The sequence below is a fragment of the Rhamphochromis longiceps genome, linkage group LG4, assembly GCF_057381845.1.
Source record: "Rhamphochromis longiceps isolate RC_006_pf linkage group LG4, R_longiceps_female_GT1.1, whole genome shotgun sequence".
Classification (NCBI taxonomy): domain Eukaryota; kingdom Metazoa; phylum Chordata; class Actinopteri; order Cichliformes; family Cichlidae; genus Rhamphochromis; species Rhamphochromis longiceps.
The window spans coordinates 36553659-36569268 of record NC_140560.1 but is presented as its reverse complement, the minus strand read 5'-3'; the positions used below and the strand labels follow the sequence as shown (position 1 = coordinate 36569268).

The 15610-nt window shown below is 43.4% G+C and overlaps 1 protein-coding gene across 2 annotated transcripts in view; it reads right to left on the bottom strand.

The window, feature by feature from the left end:
- The window catches only part of LOC146672249 (xylosyltransferase 1-like), a 38100-nt gene that overhangs the window by 13047 nt on the left and 9443 nt on the right, over positions 1–15610 (bottom strand). For both annotated transcript variants that reach the window (XM_085404783.1, XM_085404784.1), the window contains exons 2-7: positions 13726–14278; positions 11058–11224; positions 9405–9607; positions 2928–3008; positions 2025–2241; positions 1507–1683 (exon numbers count right to left, since the gene is read on the bottom strand). In XM_085404783.1, coding sequence (XP_085260909.1) covers positions 1507–1683; positions 2025–2241; positions 2928–3008; positions 9405–9607; positions 11058–11224; positions 13726–14278 — 1398 coding nt within the window. The remainder of the gene's footprint in view (positions 1–1506; positions 1684–2024; positions 2242–2927; positions 3009–9404; positions 9608–11057; positions 11225–13725; positions 14279–15610) is intronic.

Genomic DNA, 15610 nt, shown 5'->3' with positions numbered 1-15610 from the left:
CAGCCGCTCATAATGGCCGAGACTCTGTTTTTAGCCAGAGGTGGAAAAAGCTGCATCAGTACAACAGATCTGACTTTAGGTCGGGAACAGCAGGAAAACGGGAGGCTGGGTGGGTTCCAAAGCAGCTTGCAACTGTATGCACGCTAAACTGCAAACGGTGAGCTTCACTCGTCACTGGTCTGCGTAAATTAATGATGTAAGTTTGGTAAATATTAGGAGCAAAAGTTGCCTCTATCAGGGAACTACTGTTGAAGGGATTTGGTTCGTTGTTACGAATTTTTGAAGGACGAATTATTTGTTCACATCAGATCGGGTCTCTCTTTTCTGCAGGCATCTTCACTTCTGAATCTGATTTTTCAAATTCAGTTCAATCTTTAACTGTTAACAGATTTCTCTGTAGGGCTTCCCAAGGTTTTTCTTTCGGGGTTTTAGGGGACAGTACACATTAATCAAGAGACAGAAAATGCTAATGTTTTAGCAGCTAATTCATACCCACAGAGTCGACCTAAAATTCACAAGTTATTTAAAACAAACAAACAAAAACAGCCACACAAACAGTCCCTCAGTTTCCCACCAAAATGTAATCTACAATAAGACGTCCGAATGAACTTTTCTGGAATTCAAATCAGTTTTTGTGTAGTTCTGCTAAAAAAAACAAACAAAAAAAAAACAAACCCACACAAATGTCACTGGTGTTGCTGTGCTGCTTATGTGATTACTGCCTGTATACAGGAAACCTGGAAATTAACAATTTGTACTTCTTATTCCTCAAAGCAAATGTTTTTAATGCGTTTGTGGTTATATAAGATTCAAACGTTAACTCATGAATCATTTTACTAAAAATATATACATGTTCATATGTCACGTTTCAGTCCGAGTCTCTGATTGGTTAGTTGTGTCCCATGTGATGGAGGAAGCTCTTTGGTTAAGATGAAGGGTTTTGCTGACCCTGAACGCTCAAACAAGAAACTGTCCAGAACATTAAACAGTTAGCGGTGATAGTGTTTAAGTCACTTACACACTAATGTTAATGATATTATTGATGCTTCAGGAATCATTAAAGTTGTATTAATGTGTGAAGATGTAATGCAATGACTTATTTTCTGCAGTAACAACAGTTTACAGAGAAAATCCCAGCAGGGAACCAGGCAATGCTAACGTCCAGGTTAGCCTACAAAAGACGTCTGTGCACATCATCCTGACAGAAACAAGTCCAGCTGTGTGCAGCTGGTTCAGGCTGAGCTAATTCTACTGGACCATCATGTTTCATGGACACAGTCAGCAACTCATTAAACTCAGACTCAAGTGTTTGCTGGGATGTGAGCCGGTGTTACAGGACAACTCACTCCAAACACAAACCTGCGTTCACTCGTGTCTGTGCTGGTTTTACACGTAAGTGACAAGTCTCCACGTATTTTTTTGAACTTATGCAAGTTTTATGCTGGGCCCTGATTGGCTCTAAGCCAGCTGTGATGTCACATGATGCTGCACAGTGTGGCGTCCTACCTGGAAGCGCGGCAGATCTGAGGGCTTGAAGTCGTTGGGCGAGCAGCCGCACCAGTCCACGATGTGCTTGTACTGGCACTTACATCCCAGTTTGCGGTTCCAGTTGGTGAGCCTCAGGTTGTTGTCCACCATGGTCTCGCAGTGGGCGCTGTTCTCCAGCACGGTGTGGAAAAAGGACTGGAGGAGGGAGAGGTACGTGTATCAGTCATCATCGTTTGGCTGTTTTATGCATTTAATGCAGAAAAAAACCAAAATCTCATTTTGCTTTTTGACTTATTAAATATATAAAAAGATTGTGATGATAAAGAGACTCATGTAAAAAATTAGAAGTGTTTCAGGTTTTTCAAATATTCCTAAAGTGAAATAAAACTGAAATATTGCCTCATTTTCAGAGAACAGACTTGGAGGATGTCCCGGGATCGTTTCTGCTGGAATACTTTTTTCTTGTTAAAATGACAGACTCTGCATCGGCGTGGCGTGTCTGAAGAGTTCTATACATGTGTGTGCGTGTGCGTTACCTCGGCGGGCAGCAGCGTGTAGGCGTAGAAACGCTTCATGCTGCCGACCAGCTCGTCCCTGGAGTTGACCACATAATCCACAAAGCGCCTGTTGAGCAGGAACCAATCAGAGCCTCCATCCACAGAAATGCCCTCTGGGATCTTTCGATCTCCAAGACGCCACATGTGGGTGTCGCACTCGTAGAAGAGACGGTCCAGGCCCTGTTTACGGATGAAACTGAGAGGACGCTTACGATTACTCAGCCTGAAGCGTGCTGTAATGAGGCCCTAATAATGACACCTTTTAACCTTTAATGTTATTTATTTTACTTAATGCAGAGTAGACCAGTTTTTATTGATCTATTATTGATTTATTGATCAGTCTATTCTCTGTCTGAAATCCCGTTTCAGCTCCCATCAGCTATTCTGTGATTCAAAGGCTGGAGGATGAGGGGCAGCAGCCAGTGCTAACCCTAACAGAGTGCGGTGTTTAGCCCACATGTTGTATTTATGTCTGTTTTAATATGATATTTCATATCAGCATCTGACACTGCGACACACACAGGCTTATGTAAAGAACCTGAAAGCGAGCAGTGTTTCCTTCACATAGATTTCCTTTCTGTGAATCCAGCCAAAGATGTTTCAGTGGAACTGCGCTGGCCCCTCGAGGGCTTTCCAGGAACCGAGCTTTGGTTAACTTGGATATAATTTTGGGATCATTTTCTCGAAGCGCAGGAGCATTTCCAAGTATCTCCCCGCTTTACGCTCACAAACGCCGAGAGCTTCAAATCGTTGTTCCATGAATCCACGATTCAGGTTCAGCGGCTCGGCCCGCAGCCCAACGTTACGCTGAGTTATTGTGCAGCTTGTTTTTCACTTCATTGCACTGTTTTAATAAAGGCCCGTGGGGCACGCATGCCTTACCGTGCGTTGTCTCTGCCGTGAGATTTGATGAAGTTCATGCTGCGGTATTTGGACAGGAAAGCCACCAGCTGCTCGTTGGTCCTGAGGAGAGACGACAGCTGTGAATCATCAGATCAGACTCCATCTGACCGGGAGGTGTGGGTCACAGAAACAAACACACCCGGCCCCATGCTGCGAACGCTGCTGTGACTTATGTGTTTGGACCTGAGTATCAACAGTTTCAGTCTGTTTATGTCTAGAAGACGAGCAGTTTGACAGCAACAAGGTTTATAATGTTCATGTTGTGGTGTCACCATGAGCTTCAGTGCTGCTGTTCAGAACGTAATATTAGGACAACTACGGCAAAGATGAAGATGAAACGCATCAGGTCAGAGCTGTAAAATGAAACGTCTGCTGGTTTTAAATCCCTGTTGTTAGCAAACAGTTTAACAAATGTCGGTTAAACGCAGAGCTCTGATCTCAACATCGTGGAAGTTAGTCTGCCGTGACGAAAGGGGAACAGGAAAATATATCAGATATACAAAAACCTAAAACCAAACCTGGATTAAACAAGTCTAACGTGAGTCTGAAGCACATCAGCTGGAGCTTCATCCAAAACAGAGTCTAGGTGTTTGTTTTTACAGTTACAGTAAAAGCTGGCGTGTGAAAAGTTACCGTAATCAACTAAAATAATATAAAAGCGATCAGAAACAACAGCGTGCTCTCACAAAGATAAAAGACGGTTCATTTTGTCAAGTGTTACTCTTTAAAATTACTCTAAATATCCTCCGTTAGAAAATAAAAACACTTTTAAACAGCAGCAGTCCTAATCCAGGCTCACCAGGTGTAATAATAACAGCCCACCTGTCATGTGACCCCAACTTTAAACTATTCATAGGACTATTTTTGAAAGCATCCAGACTTCAGCTGCTCATATCACCAAATCAGACGACACTGAAACAACACTGCAAGAAGTTTTCATTCTTCTATTTCATCCATCGAGCAAATTTTTATCTTATAGAGCTGATTTATTGTGTTTTCTCATCTACTCTCTACACTCTGTTGTATTTAGTAACTGTTTATTTGGCTTTGTTGCACTTTTTGACCCATTTTACTTTATAGTTCTATATTCAGCCTTCACATGGTGTTCACTTGTTTTTTATTTAGATTTTTACTGACTGCGATCATGTATTTCATTTTACTTTATTTTTCTATTTAATTCTTTTGTGTAATTTTTACCTCATTAGAGTTATTTTCTCATAATGAGCTGTTCTACTTTCCTTGGGGGGATTAAAATAAAAATAAGTATGTTATTTTATTTCAGTCTCCCATTATGTAATAATTCATTCATATCTGATCCTGACATGATGTCGTGAGCCTTTGGCCTCCTGAAGAACACAAACAACACCAAACCAAACATTTAGGTGTCTGATGAGGACTTTAATTCCTTTGACGGCCGTACGTCTAAGCAGGATGCTGTTGCTGACGCAGGATGCGGCTCTTGTTGTAAACTGTGCAAAAACAATCTTCCATTTAGGGGAATCGAGGTGATGGTCGTTAAGTGACGTTTAGCTAAGAAACAAACAAACCTGGAAAAAGGCTGTTTTTTGGGACAGCTGCCCCAGTTTGTTTACTTCCTCTTCCAGGCGAGGGGAAGCATCTCGGCTTCAGCGCGAGGCCTGAAGCTGAGACGCTCACAACGACTCTCCCAGCATGCACAGCGTGAGCCTGGTGTCGGCCCGAGCTGCAGACAGGACAGCAGACGCACAGATCGCTTTGATTACAGCTGATTACAGTCGTTAAGACGAACCGCAGGCGTGCATGTGTGCATTTGTGGCCGTGTTTGTGTTGCTGCTGTGCAGAGGCACAGCAATCTATAGCTGGTCGTATATCACCAAAGATTTCTCACATGTACAGATTATATTTACAGATGTGTTAGCTGAGGAATAATTTCACTTTTTGACAGCTGGTTTGTTTGTTTAGCTAAGAAACAAACAAACCTGGAAACAGGCGTGGACGCACGGAAGCAGAACTTGTATCTTGGGGCTGCTGTGAATTCGGATGCTTTGACATCTGTTAGGGCTGAAACTGTTTTGTTCCCTTCGTGTTGAGACGCATGAACTCGTGTTTCTTTGCTGACTCACTGTTTATATGCACCAACCTTTTTTTCTACATAATGTGACCTTAACTATAAATCAATCATTTTAGGAGGAAACTCAACAATAACAGAAGAGTTTCATGTTCTCGTCTTATTGTTTTCTTTCATTTGTTTCTTAAATGTATGAACGACACATTTGTAACATAAACAGCTGGAAAATCATCAGTTTGTATTTAGCTCCTAATCTGAGCTGATCACAGTTACTGGGTTGGTACATCTGTCAAACTGGCCTGCAGTGGTGAGTACATGGACAAAACACTAAAATCATCTTTTTCTCTTATTTTGTCCAAGAACAAAGTTAAAAACATGATCCCACAGAGCAGTGCTGTGTCTCTTCCTTCGGTGAGGCCTCTGGCCCACAGCTGGCCCACAGCTGGCCCCAATTATTCATGGAAATATACCTTTATCTTTTTAAAAAACAAGAACCTGTTTGCCACAATCTACATGCAAACACTACGCTTGTTTTAAAAAACATCTGATTAGGTTTTTGCCTGCAGATAGACGGGCCGTCCATGACTCCCTGCAGTGTGCCAACGTTCAACACACACGTGCAAAGACAGCGTGACGGCGAAAGCTGAAAGAACTGCATACATTAAGTTTATTTCACCTTCCTGCTCAGCTGGATGAGGGCGTTCCCCTCTCTGCTAAATCGGATTTTTCCACAGCCTCTGTTGTTTAGCCGTCATCTCGTTGTCAGAACAATATAGTCTTATTCTGCCAGTGTTCATCAGGACCAGCGATCAATAAACTCATTCCCTACTTATCCACATCTCCCAAAACCTTTCCTCACCCCTGCTCCAGACTCTGGACACTTCATGGCACCACAAACTCCACAGTGGATCTTAAGACTGACGAGAAAACAGGTCTCGAATCTGCTGATCTGTGACCTTTCTGATGGTTTTATGGTCTCAATCTCCAGTTTCAGGTCTGATTAAATTCAAAATGATGTAATCTTTATGAATTATGATCCACATTAGGGTCCAAGAATCAGATTATGCTTTTGGGCGGGTCTAGTTATGACAGACATGTTGCAAACATCCAAGCATGTTGCACAAACACTCTGCTAACGAGGGGCAGCCAATCAGAAGGTGGTTTGCTTTAAGTGGGCGGGGCTAGAAGATGAGTTGAGGAGCTGCACAAAGAACCGTGAGAAGATAAACGAGGAGCTGCGACTCATTCAAAGCACCTCTCGTAGAGTCCAAGAATAATATATAGTGTGACGGGTTCACTTTGAGCTCCTCTCTGTCCCGATTAACTGAACGTCCTCCTCACAGAGCGGACTTCCTGACGCGCCCTCCTGCTGTGCTCATGCACATTTCTGTCTGTTGCTTTAACAGTTTAAGAGTTGAAAACTGCAGAGACTGATCTGCAGTTTTACCGTTTAGCCATTTGGAAGAAACGTTTGAATGTTTAAGTGAAGAAAGAGAAAGCTGTGTGACCCCCTCTCCCCAGAGAGCCGCCATCGCTCATGACGTCACAGCGATCGATGGATGCTGTGGTGCTAACGCTGCAGCTGTGTTATGGATTTTAGCCAGAAGCATGTTCAAACCATCGCTGTTATGGAGGACAGCAGGCCGGTGCTCGTGAGCTCACGAGGACAGAACGATGGGAAAGAAAAAAGACTGAAAGATGAACACGTGTCATCAGTCTGGAGCTCTCCACAGAAACTGCTTCGTTTAGATGAACGCTGGCTTTAAACAGTCAGCATTACGACTCCAGGTCTGATTTGGAGAAGTAAATAAATTTGATTGCATCTGTGAGGCTTTTAGCTCTCGGTCCAGACTCCAGGGTGTGGAAATCTGTTTCACTGTGTACAAAGTAAACAATGACCTCAGCTGCTCAGCCGTCCACCAGTAAAGTTTAAACAACCTTCAGTCACCTTTAACTTTCCATTTAAAAGCTAATATCAGAGTAGCCTCAGGCCTTTCAGGGTGACAGCTCTCTCTTTGCTTTTCCATGTACGGTTTGTTTATGTTTGGATTTCTGCTGTGTGTGACTTAATTAGTTCATGTATAGTTTATATTTCTATTAAAACAGCAAACTAACCGCTGGAGGTAATACAACAAATGACTTACATCCTGAGAGGAAAGCAGGACGGAAACTTTCATGGATTTTATCAAAGAAAATGATCGATGCATTACAAACGCTGTGTCTTCTTCCCTCACAGAGAAGAATGTCATTAGCAAGGGCCGCAGCCACATGCTAATGACATGTTGGTGTGCTGCGAGCGTGCACGCCATCGTGCTATTTGCCTGCACTGTTGTGCTCATGTTGTGGACCGTGGCCGGTCACTGCTCAGAGCCAATCTGTTTTCACAGATTATAAAAGCGGGAAAATGAATAAAAGCTCACTTGAATGTGAAGACTGTGATTCTTATTTTGTCTCTTTCTGTTAACGACCAAAGGACAGATTATCTTTAAATAAACGTTAAAGAAAATTTGGTTTCTCTCTTTTTCAGACTATTATCTGTACACCATAGATATGGTCCTGTGGGACAATTCCACCAGAGCGGCAGATCCTGAAAGACTCAGACCAGCCACGCCACATCAAAGTAGACGTGGAAACTACCTGCGTTTCTGTGTCTACATCACTAAATGAGTTTCGGTCATGCAGCTGAACAAGTGTACCTAATAACTTGGCTTTTATATTTATATACACGTACAAATACTGTTATGCTGTTTGATGCCGTTTTTATTCTTCTCGATATATAGTGTCATAGAGAGGCGTTATAGGTCTCAGGAACAGAAGCTCCACCCACCTGCTGCGCCGACCCTCTGTTTATGAGGGGCAGCCAATAAGAAGAAAGCTATGATATGCCTCTGTCACACAGGCACATACAAAATGCCTGTGGATGCGATGGATGGAGCTAAAACCAATTAGAACAACTGTGTGATGTAGCTCTGAATGCCAAAACATTAAGAACAGGCTTGAGTGGAAATGTGAGCTCTGAGATTCGTCTGCTTCCAGGGTTGAACTCTGGTTTAAAACTTTAAGTCATTCATAAATATTTACAAGAAATAAGAATGTGGATCAGATAAACACTTACTCAGAAAGAGCACAAAGACACTGGCTATTGATTCGTCTGCATGCATACTTTTCTCTTAAGATTTGCACCTAATTTTGGACTCTGTGGAAACTGATTAGGTCACAATGAAACCTGATAAACTTAAACCAACATCCTGGCTGAGGTGCATTAAAGTGCAGTAGAGCTGATTCCTTTCACACGTCACCCATCTGTGACCCTCTGACATCCCCAAAGCCAGCTCACACCTGCTCCTAAATTGCTAGAAGACCTGCCTGAGGCGTTTACTCAGGAAGGCGAGAAGCAGCTGGATCTCATCTTGCTTCACATCCCTGCACCAGTTCAAACACACCGATGAGCCAAAACGTATCCTCCACCGGCCTCTTTATGTAACCTCGTTACTGCTTCACATAATTCAGGACTTCTGCTGATCACTGCCGATCGATTCAAACCGAGACACGGGACAGCCAAGAAGAAATGCTCCGCTTCACAGCTGCAGGCTCACGGCTCGCTCTGGTTTACAGTCGTATAGATCAAGTTACCAATAAACCACAAGAGCATCAACTCAAACAAACAAGGCCCACAGGACTGGGCAGATTAGTGGCTGTTAGCTGACATGAGTGGCACAGCTTCCACAGCCATCTGTACTACGAAGCAAGCTCAACGTACGCAGGTTATCTTCTCTACCTGCGGTACAGTCGGGAAGCTACACCTGCAGCCGAGGAAGTACGAGGAAGGAAGAAGCCAGCAAGAAACACTGGCAGAAAGAAATGTGTCAGTTAACAGATTATCAGCATCACAGCTCACAGGAAGATCTGACTGTAATTACAACTCTGTACGCTGCCATTGTGTTCTTTAAACAGAGGATTTCAAATGATGACTGACAGTGTCAGGCTTTTACATTCAGGAGCAAACCAACTCCAAACCAGGAAGTAGCCTGACTTACAAATTTTATAAAAGGTCGTCACGTAATGACCTTTTAGAGCAACTTTAGGTCTGACACATCTTCCAGCATTGGTGGTACTGTTGCTCATGGGATTAAATGGTGAGCAGGTAGTTTTGGAAAAGCTATTAAAACCTCATTTCACCAACTTCAGTCTATTTTAAACAGATCTGTGGTGTTTTATCCACCAAAGGCTGTTTGTTTTTCTGCAAACGGACCTTTTCTTACATCACCAGAATCAGTCAGATCACATTTGCAAACTCGACATAAACTACATGAACTACAGGCACTTTCAGCTGGGGCTCATCTTCACACTGTAATCACATCAAGAAACACGTTTTAATATCAGGTGTAAACTTCAGCTCAGGCTCTTACCTGATGGGGTAGTCTGCAGCGCTGAGATTGATGAAGAAGTCCCAGGACCAGTCGGCCATGCTGAGGATGTCCTCCATGCTGCGTAGGTACATGGTCAACAGGCTGGCCCCGCCCCAGATGGTGGCCATCCTCCAGGGAGTCACCCGCACGTTTGGATACCGGCTGGCCAGAGACACCACCTCTCTGTGGAGGTAGTTGGACCTCTGAGAGAGGGAAAGGATCACAATTAAGAAATATGACAGCGGTGATAGGCTCCACCCCCCCGGGATCCACTGGAGATGGATTTTTTTCAGCAGTTCAAACACTTTTGTTACTGTGGACATCGACAGAGCTTCAAAACTGCTTTCTCAACCATTCCACAGGATTTATAAAGCTCACTATAAACGCACATTTAGCTCCATTTTTCAGACTGTGAAATCAAGGGTGTCGGACTCGTCCCAAGAGATGTGGACTGGGCGTCATGCTGCCGGCTTTATAGTCACTGCTGCTAAATGCTTTGGTGCAGGTTTAAATGAGGGAACAAGAAACGTTGCCTAAAAGTGGCGTGTTACGATGTAAAAGTCTGATTATGAGCCGGTTAATGCTGCACAAAGTTTTAAAGCTTCTCAGCTGAAGACGTGAAGAAAATAACAGATTCAGATAAAGTGACGGCCCGGCGGTGGGGGCGCTCGCTAGGACTGTGGACAGCCTTGCAACAGAGCGTGCACAGACTCATGGGACTGTTAGTGTTATTTATTCAACCTTTATTGTAGCAGGAAGTCCCAAAGAGATGGAAATCTGTTTCCCCTGGGAGACCTGTTTGAGGCTGAAGCCACGCAAACTCTCAACATAATAAAAATGCAACAGATACAATTTATAGTGGAGCTTACACAACATGATCTAAACCAGCAACAGCAGTCTTAAGATGACACAGTCTCTGCATTCTTTACATCAGAAACCTGTTTAAGTTCAGATGTTTTGCAGGATTAGTGTTATTAAGTATAGAAAACGCTGTGACGCTCCATCATTACTACAGTTTGTGTTTGTTCTCTGATCGTTGTCTTAATTACGACAGTGTTAAGTTCAGGTAGCAATGAGCTACTGATGACTGAGGCGACTGTGCTGACGTTCATTGACTGTAACTGTTCTTTAAAGCTGCAGTGTGTCCAAGTCCTGCTGCAGAAGTGAGATCTCTGTCCCAGTGTCGGCATTCATTATTTTAAATTATTAATTACGTTTTGTTCCCTGTGTTATTCTTTCCTGCCTTTTTAAAACCACACATTTTAATGAGTTTGACGTCTCAGCGTAGCAGAGCGGGATTCCCGCCTCGTTCCGCCTACGGGTTTGTCTTGAAGCGTGACTTTTTTATTAAGTTCATCTAAAAGAAATGTGACGAGAATTAAAAGCACCAAGGCTGAAACAACAAACCGAGCAGAGACGTGCTTCCAAAAGCAGTTTAACCTGAAGTTAAAACAAATCAGACCTTTACCAACCCAGCACACTCGATCACACAAACAGGAAGTACCTGAGCAAAAGAACAGATCCTCCCTAACAGATCATTTGAAGCCGGTCTCAAACTTTCTCCAGCTTTTAAGTGAAAAAATTTAATATTTATAAATTAAAATTAAGATATTGCAAAAAAATCCTGCTCTGGGCGACGGTCAGCAGTCCTACCTGGTCCACGTGGATGTAGTAGTAGTGTGAGGTGTGGTAGATGGCTTTGAAGAGACGCTGGAACTGACGCGAGGCTCGGCCGTGGACGACCAGGACGAAGGCGATCCGTACAGGCGGAGAAGCATCGGAGGCGTCCTCGTCCCACTGTACGTTCACATTAGCTTTACCTGGACAGGAGGAGGTCTGTTAACATCTCACTGATAAATCCATGAATCTCTGCCTGTGTGAAAAGCGTTCCTCCCGTCCACTTCACACTAGCAGGTGAGTTTCATGGTCTTATGAATAATAGTCCTTTTTTAGCAATTAGTAACAAACAAAATCCATCCTCCTGCTTCTCTGCTTTTTGATGCTAAGATGGTTCAATTCAGACAGGTAAGGTAAAGAGGGCTGTGTTTAACTGTCAGTCATACAAAGATAGACCCCAAAAATACCAATATGGATCTGGAAATAAGCAGAACGTTTCCTTTTTAAGACATCAGCGTCACTTCTAAGCCCATTCCTCACTCCAGTTCTTCACTTCCGCCTTTCCTAGTCATGCCGTCTGCAGCTGGTCGAGCCCAATCTTGTACATACAAACGCTCTGACAGCCTAATGCCTCCTCATCATCCCGCCGGCCTTGGCTTGCTTGGCTTTAATTAGTGACCTTTTTGGGCCGTGGAGCATGCTGGGATTGGAGTTTGAGGGGGGAATGACAGTAATCAGGCGGCTGAGTCGAACGCAGAGGCAGAGATGCGTCAAATACGCCCAGGGACGTGCACAGAAACACCAAACTCCTTAAAAGACCGAACGCATGCCCGGCAATCTGAAACCAAACCCCTGCCCGGCTTCACTCTGAGGATATAACCACTGGTGTGTCATCAAAACAACCTATAATCATATAAATTAACCCTCAAACGGCCCTGAGTAAATCATTAGTCAGCCTTTCCAAAAATAAGACTACAAACTGCTTGTTTAATTAGGGTGTAATTATGCTGGATGAGCATCGTCCTCCTCTGTGTCCATTCATGCTTCAAGTCCCTGAAAATAGAGCTGGCACCCGTGAGGGATGCCTCTTTGCATCTACGGCACGTGCTCAGTTAAAAATGCTTCTGAAGGGGTAAATTTGGAAGGCAAAAATCCCTTTTCCACTTACTGCAATCTGCCACTTCAAAGCAGCCACTTGTTCATGTCCTTTCTGTCTCGAAATCTGTCGCCCATTCATTTGCTGACAAATGAATCACTATGTTAACATGAAAGGATATTTCAGACCTAAAATCATAGGTTAATACATGCAGACTACGAATAAATCTCGAGGTGCTCATACACGTGGAAATTTAGTCGCACTGACACCCGGAGCAGACTGCAAGCGATGGATCGCAGCACCGCAGCTGTCAGCTACATCGAGGTAGAGCACATTACTGAACGTGCAATTTACAGATTATCAAAGTGATCTGTTTATATCTTCATGCCAGCTTCAGACAAAGAGGGCGGGCAGCTTTCATCTTGATGCCACCTACACATCCATCCTTCAGATGGTCAAGAAGAAACGTCCTGTGTTTTGAGCCCTGAGTTTCGTATTTTTGGACATTTGCAAACGTATTAAAAACAAAGACATGCATCAACTTATCATGTTTTTCTTTATATCTTCATCATGTCACCATTTATACTCAGATGGCATAAACGGCTGTTCATAGACACCAAACAATAAACAATACTAAATACATATACTTCTTCACAAGCTACATGTTCATTATATAAACCAAAGCATGGATTACAGGCACTGTTACCGTCACCGCTTGATGAACAATCATTTCACAGATTTGCATGACAATACATCCCTGGTACCTTCACTGTAACTGATGTCATGTAAACAACAAAAACATTTTATCATCTTTGCCACATTAAAAATAAATAAATGCTTGTGAGACAGCTCACAATGTGAAAGCCGTCTGAAGTGAGGTTTATTCGCCCCGGGCAATTGTCAATCCTGGTATCCAGGGCAGCTTATACAGTAAGTTTCTTTCAGACTGAATAATATGTCTACATGCGCTACAATCATAGTAAGAGTAAGCATGTCTCCATTAATGTCGAGTAATCTCTGTAATCTGATTGTGTTAGTGTTTAGCATGTCTGATGTTTTGTGTCTTCCTGCATCTTTGTCGAGTCTTCGTCTGTGTCAGTTGTTCTGTTTAGGTTACTTCCTGTTTTATTTTGACAGTATAGTGTCTTTGATGAGTTTCAGCTGTTTCCTCCCTCCTGTTTCATGTGTTTCTCTGAGCCTCTCTGCTTCTTTGTGTCCATCTGTTTTATTCTTGGACTTTATAAACATAACAGATTGTTCAACCTCTGCTTCATCAAATCGATCTGGAGCCTGCGTTTGGGCTTTTCACCATTCATGACAGTAATGAGGATGACTATGATTCACTATTCTATTTATTTTATTCAGAGGTCCTCAGTTCGTCTTCATCCTCATCTGTTTTAGCTTCGTTCGCACAGTCACCTCCCTTTATTCTGATTGGCTCTCCCTCACAAAGAGAAGGTTTGAACAACATTGATGCAGCAGAAAATAAAACATTCCTTTAACCTACAATTTAAGGATTTTTATGACTTTTGTGTTTTTTGTTGTTGGTTATGTGAATAATATGAAACGCGTCTGTTGTTACCTGCACACACTGAGATGTGATTTTACCTTCTGCGGGGCAGTAGCGAGGAACTTTCTCGGGCATCAGCGTCCCCTCCTTGTGTTTGCAGTACACCTCTACTATCTGCTGCCGGCACTCCCGGCTCTTGGCTCTGGAAAGAGCTGAAATGGCTTCTTTACCGCTGATCTCACACTGCAGCTGCTCCTTCCTCACCTCCAGACCAGGCGGCAGCGGAGGAGAAGCCGGCTTCTTGGTCTGGTAGAACGGCGAATCCGGATTGGACCCCTGAGCCGGCGCTGCAACCGTTGGCAGCTTGGGGTGGGCTTTACGGGTGTGGGTGTGGTTGCGATTGTGGCCCGGCACTCTCGGTTGGATGGGAGGGTACTTGAGGACCTCGTTGGCAGATTTTCCCAGCATGCTTTGCGCTTGGCTCTTTTCTAGCTTACGTTTGGCATTTCCGACCGGCACTCGCTGGCTATGTGATCGGGCCCCCAGGTTGCTGTTGCTGTCGATGGTGTCAAAGTCTTTGGGGACCGAGTTCTCATTATTGTTGCTGTCCAGGCGGACTTTCTCTTTGGGGCGGTGCGAGTGGTAAACGTTCTGCAAGGAATGACAAATATAGTTCTTACATAAAGCAAAAATTAAATAAATTAAATCAAAGAAAACTCTTCTTTAACAGTTACAAAGACAGGCTGTGTATCCATTTACAATTATATGATGCATTTTTCAAGAAAAAAAATTTGCATCGTCATTTTGAATCCAAATACTAAAGTGAGGGACGTGGACCAGCTGCAAGGAAATAAATAACTTCCAGCTAAATCTGAAAGTGATGAGGCTAGAAAGGAAAGTTTGGACAGGACGGGAGCAAAGCTCAAGTCAGGAAGACATTTGAACCCTTTAGGCTCTCCCTGCTTCACATACATGTTAAATGTACGGAGCTCCACGTGTTACACACACGTGAGCTCGTTTATCTCCTTGGAATGAATCAAAGTGTTGTTCCTGCACATCACAATAAAACAGAGCAGAAGCAAAGACTCGTCCACACGCCGAGGTCCACAGCGCTACAATCAGAGCCTGGTGGGCGTCTGTGTTTCAGCAGCATCGCCACATGACCTCGATGAGTATTTTAATCCCACAGATCTCCCCCATATCTGTCTTTCCCAGGATAAAGAGTGCGCACACACACACACACACACTAAGCCCCAGCAGGAAGACAGTAATATCAGCTCTTGCCACCTGCTTCTCAGTCAACCTTTCATTATCTCATCTGTAATATCAGCTCAGAGGAAAGAGTGTGTGTGTGTTGCCGCAGTGAACATTTTCAGCTCTCCTGCCATTATTATAAGTGTGATATCCAGGAACAAAACCTCCAGAGTACAGCGAGAGATAGATTTCACACTCTCTCTCACACACACACACACACACACACACACACACACACACACACACACACACACACACACACCTTTTCCTTCTTGAAACATCTGACTGAGGTTTTTTCTTACCTCTGAAATATGTCGGTCTGGACCAAAGTCTCGAAATTCAACAGAAAACTGTGAAAAACGTCTAAACTTATTAACCTGCCAACAACAATTTACATGCAAACACAAAATAACCACAAAAAGATCTCAAAGACCCCCCCCCCCCCCAAAAAAAAAAAAAAAAATCCCAAACACAATGAAAACCAAACAGCCACAAACACAAAGCCATCTCAGAGACACAAAACAACCAAAGGAACAAAACCTCAAAGAAATGCAAAGTGACAACAACAGAAGGCCAAACGCACACAAATGAAATCAAAATGACCACAGAGAGGAAAAACTGTTACACAAAAACAAAACAAAGGGAAATGGACTGATTCTTATACAACGCTTCCTGACTCCACCTGAGCACTCAGCGATTTATACAACATCCCTCCTTCACCCATTCAAG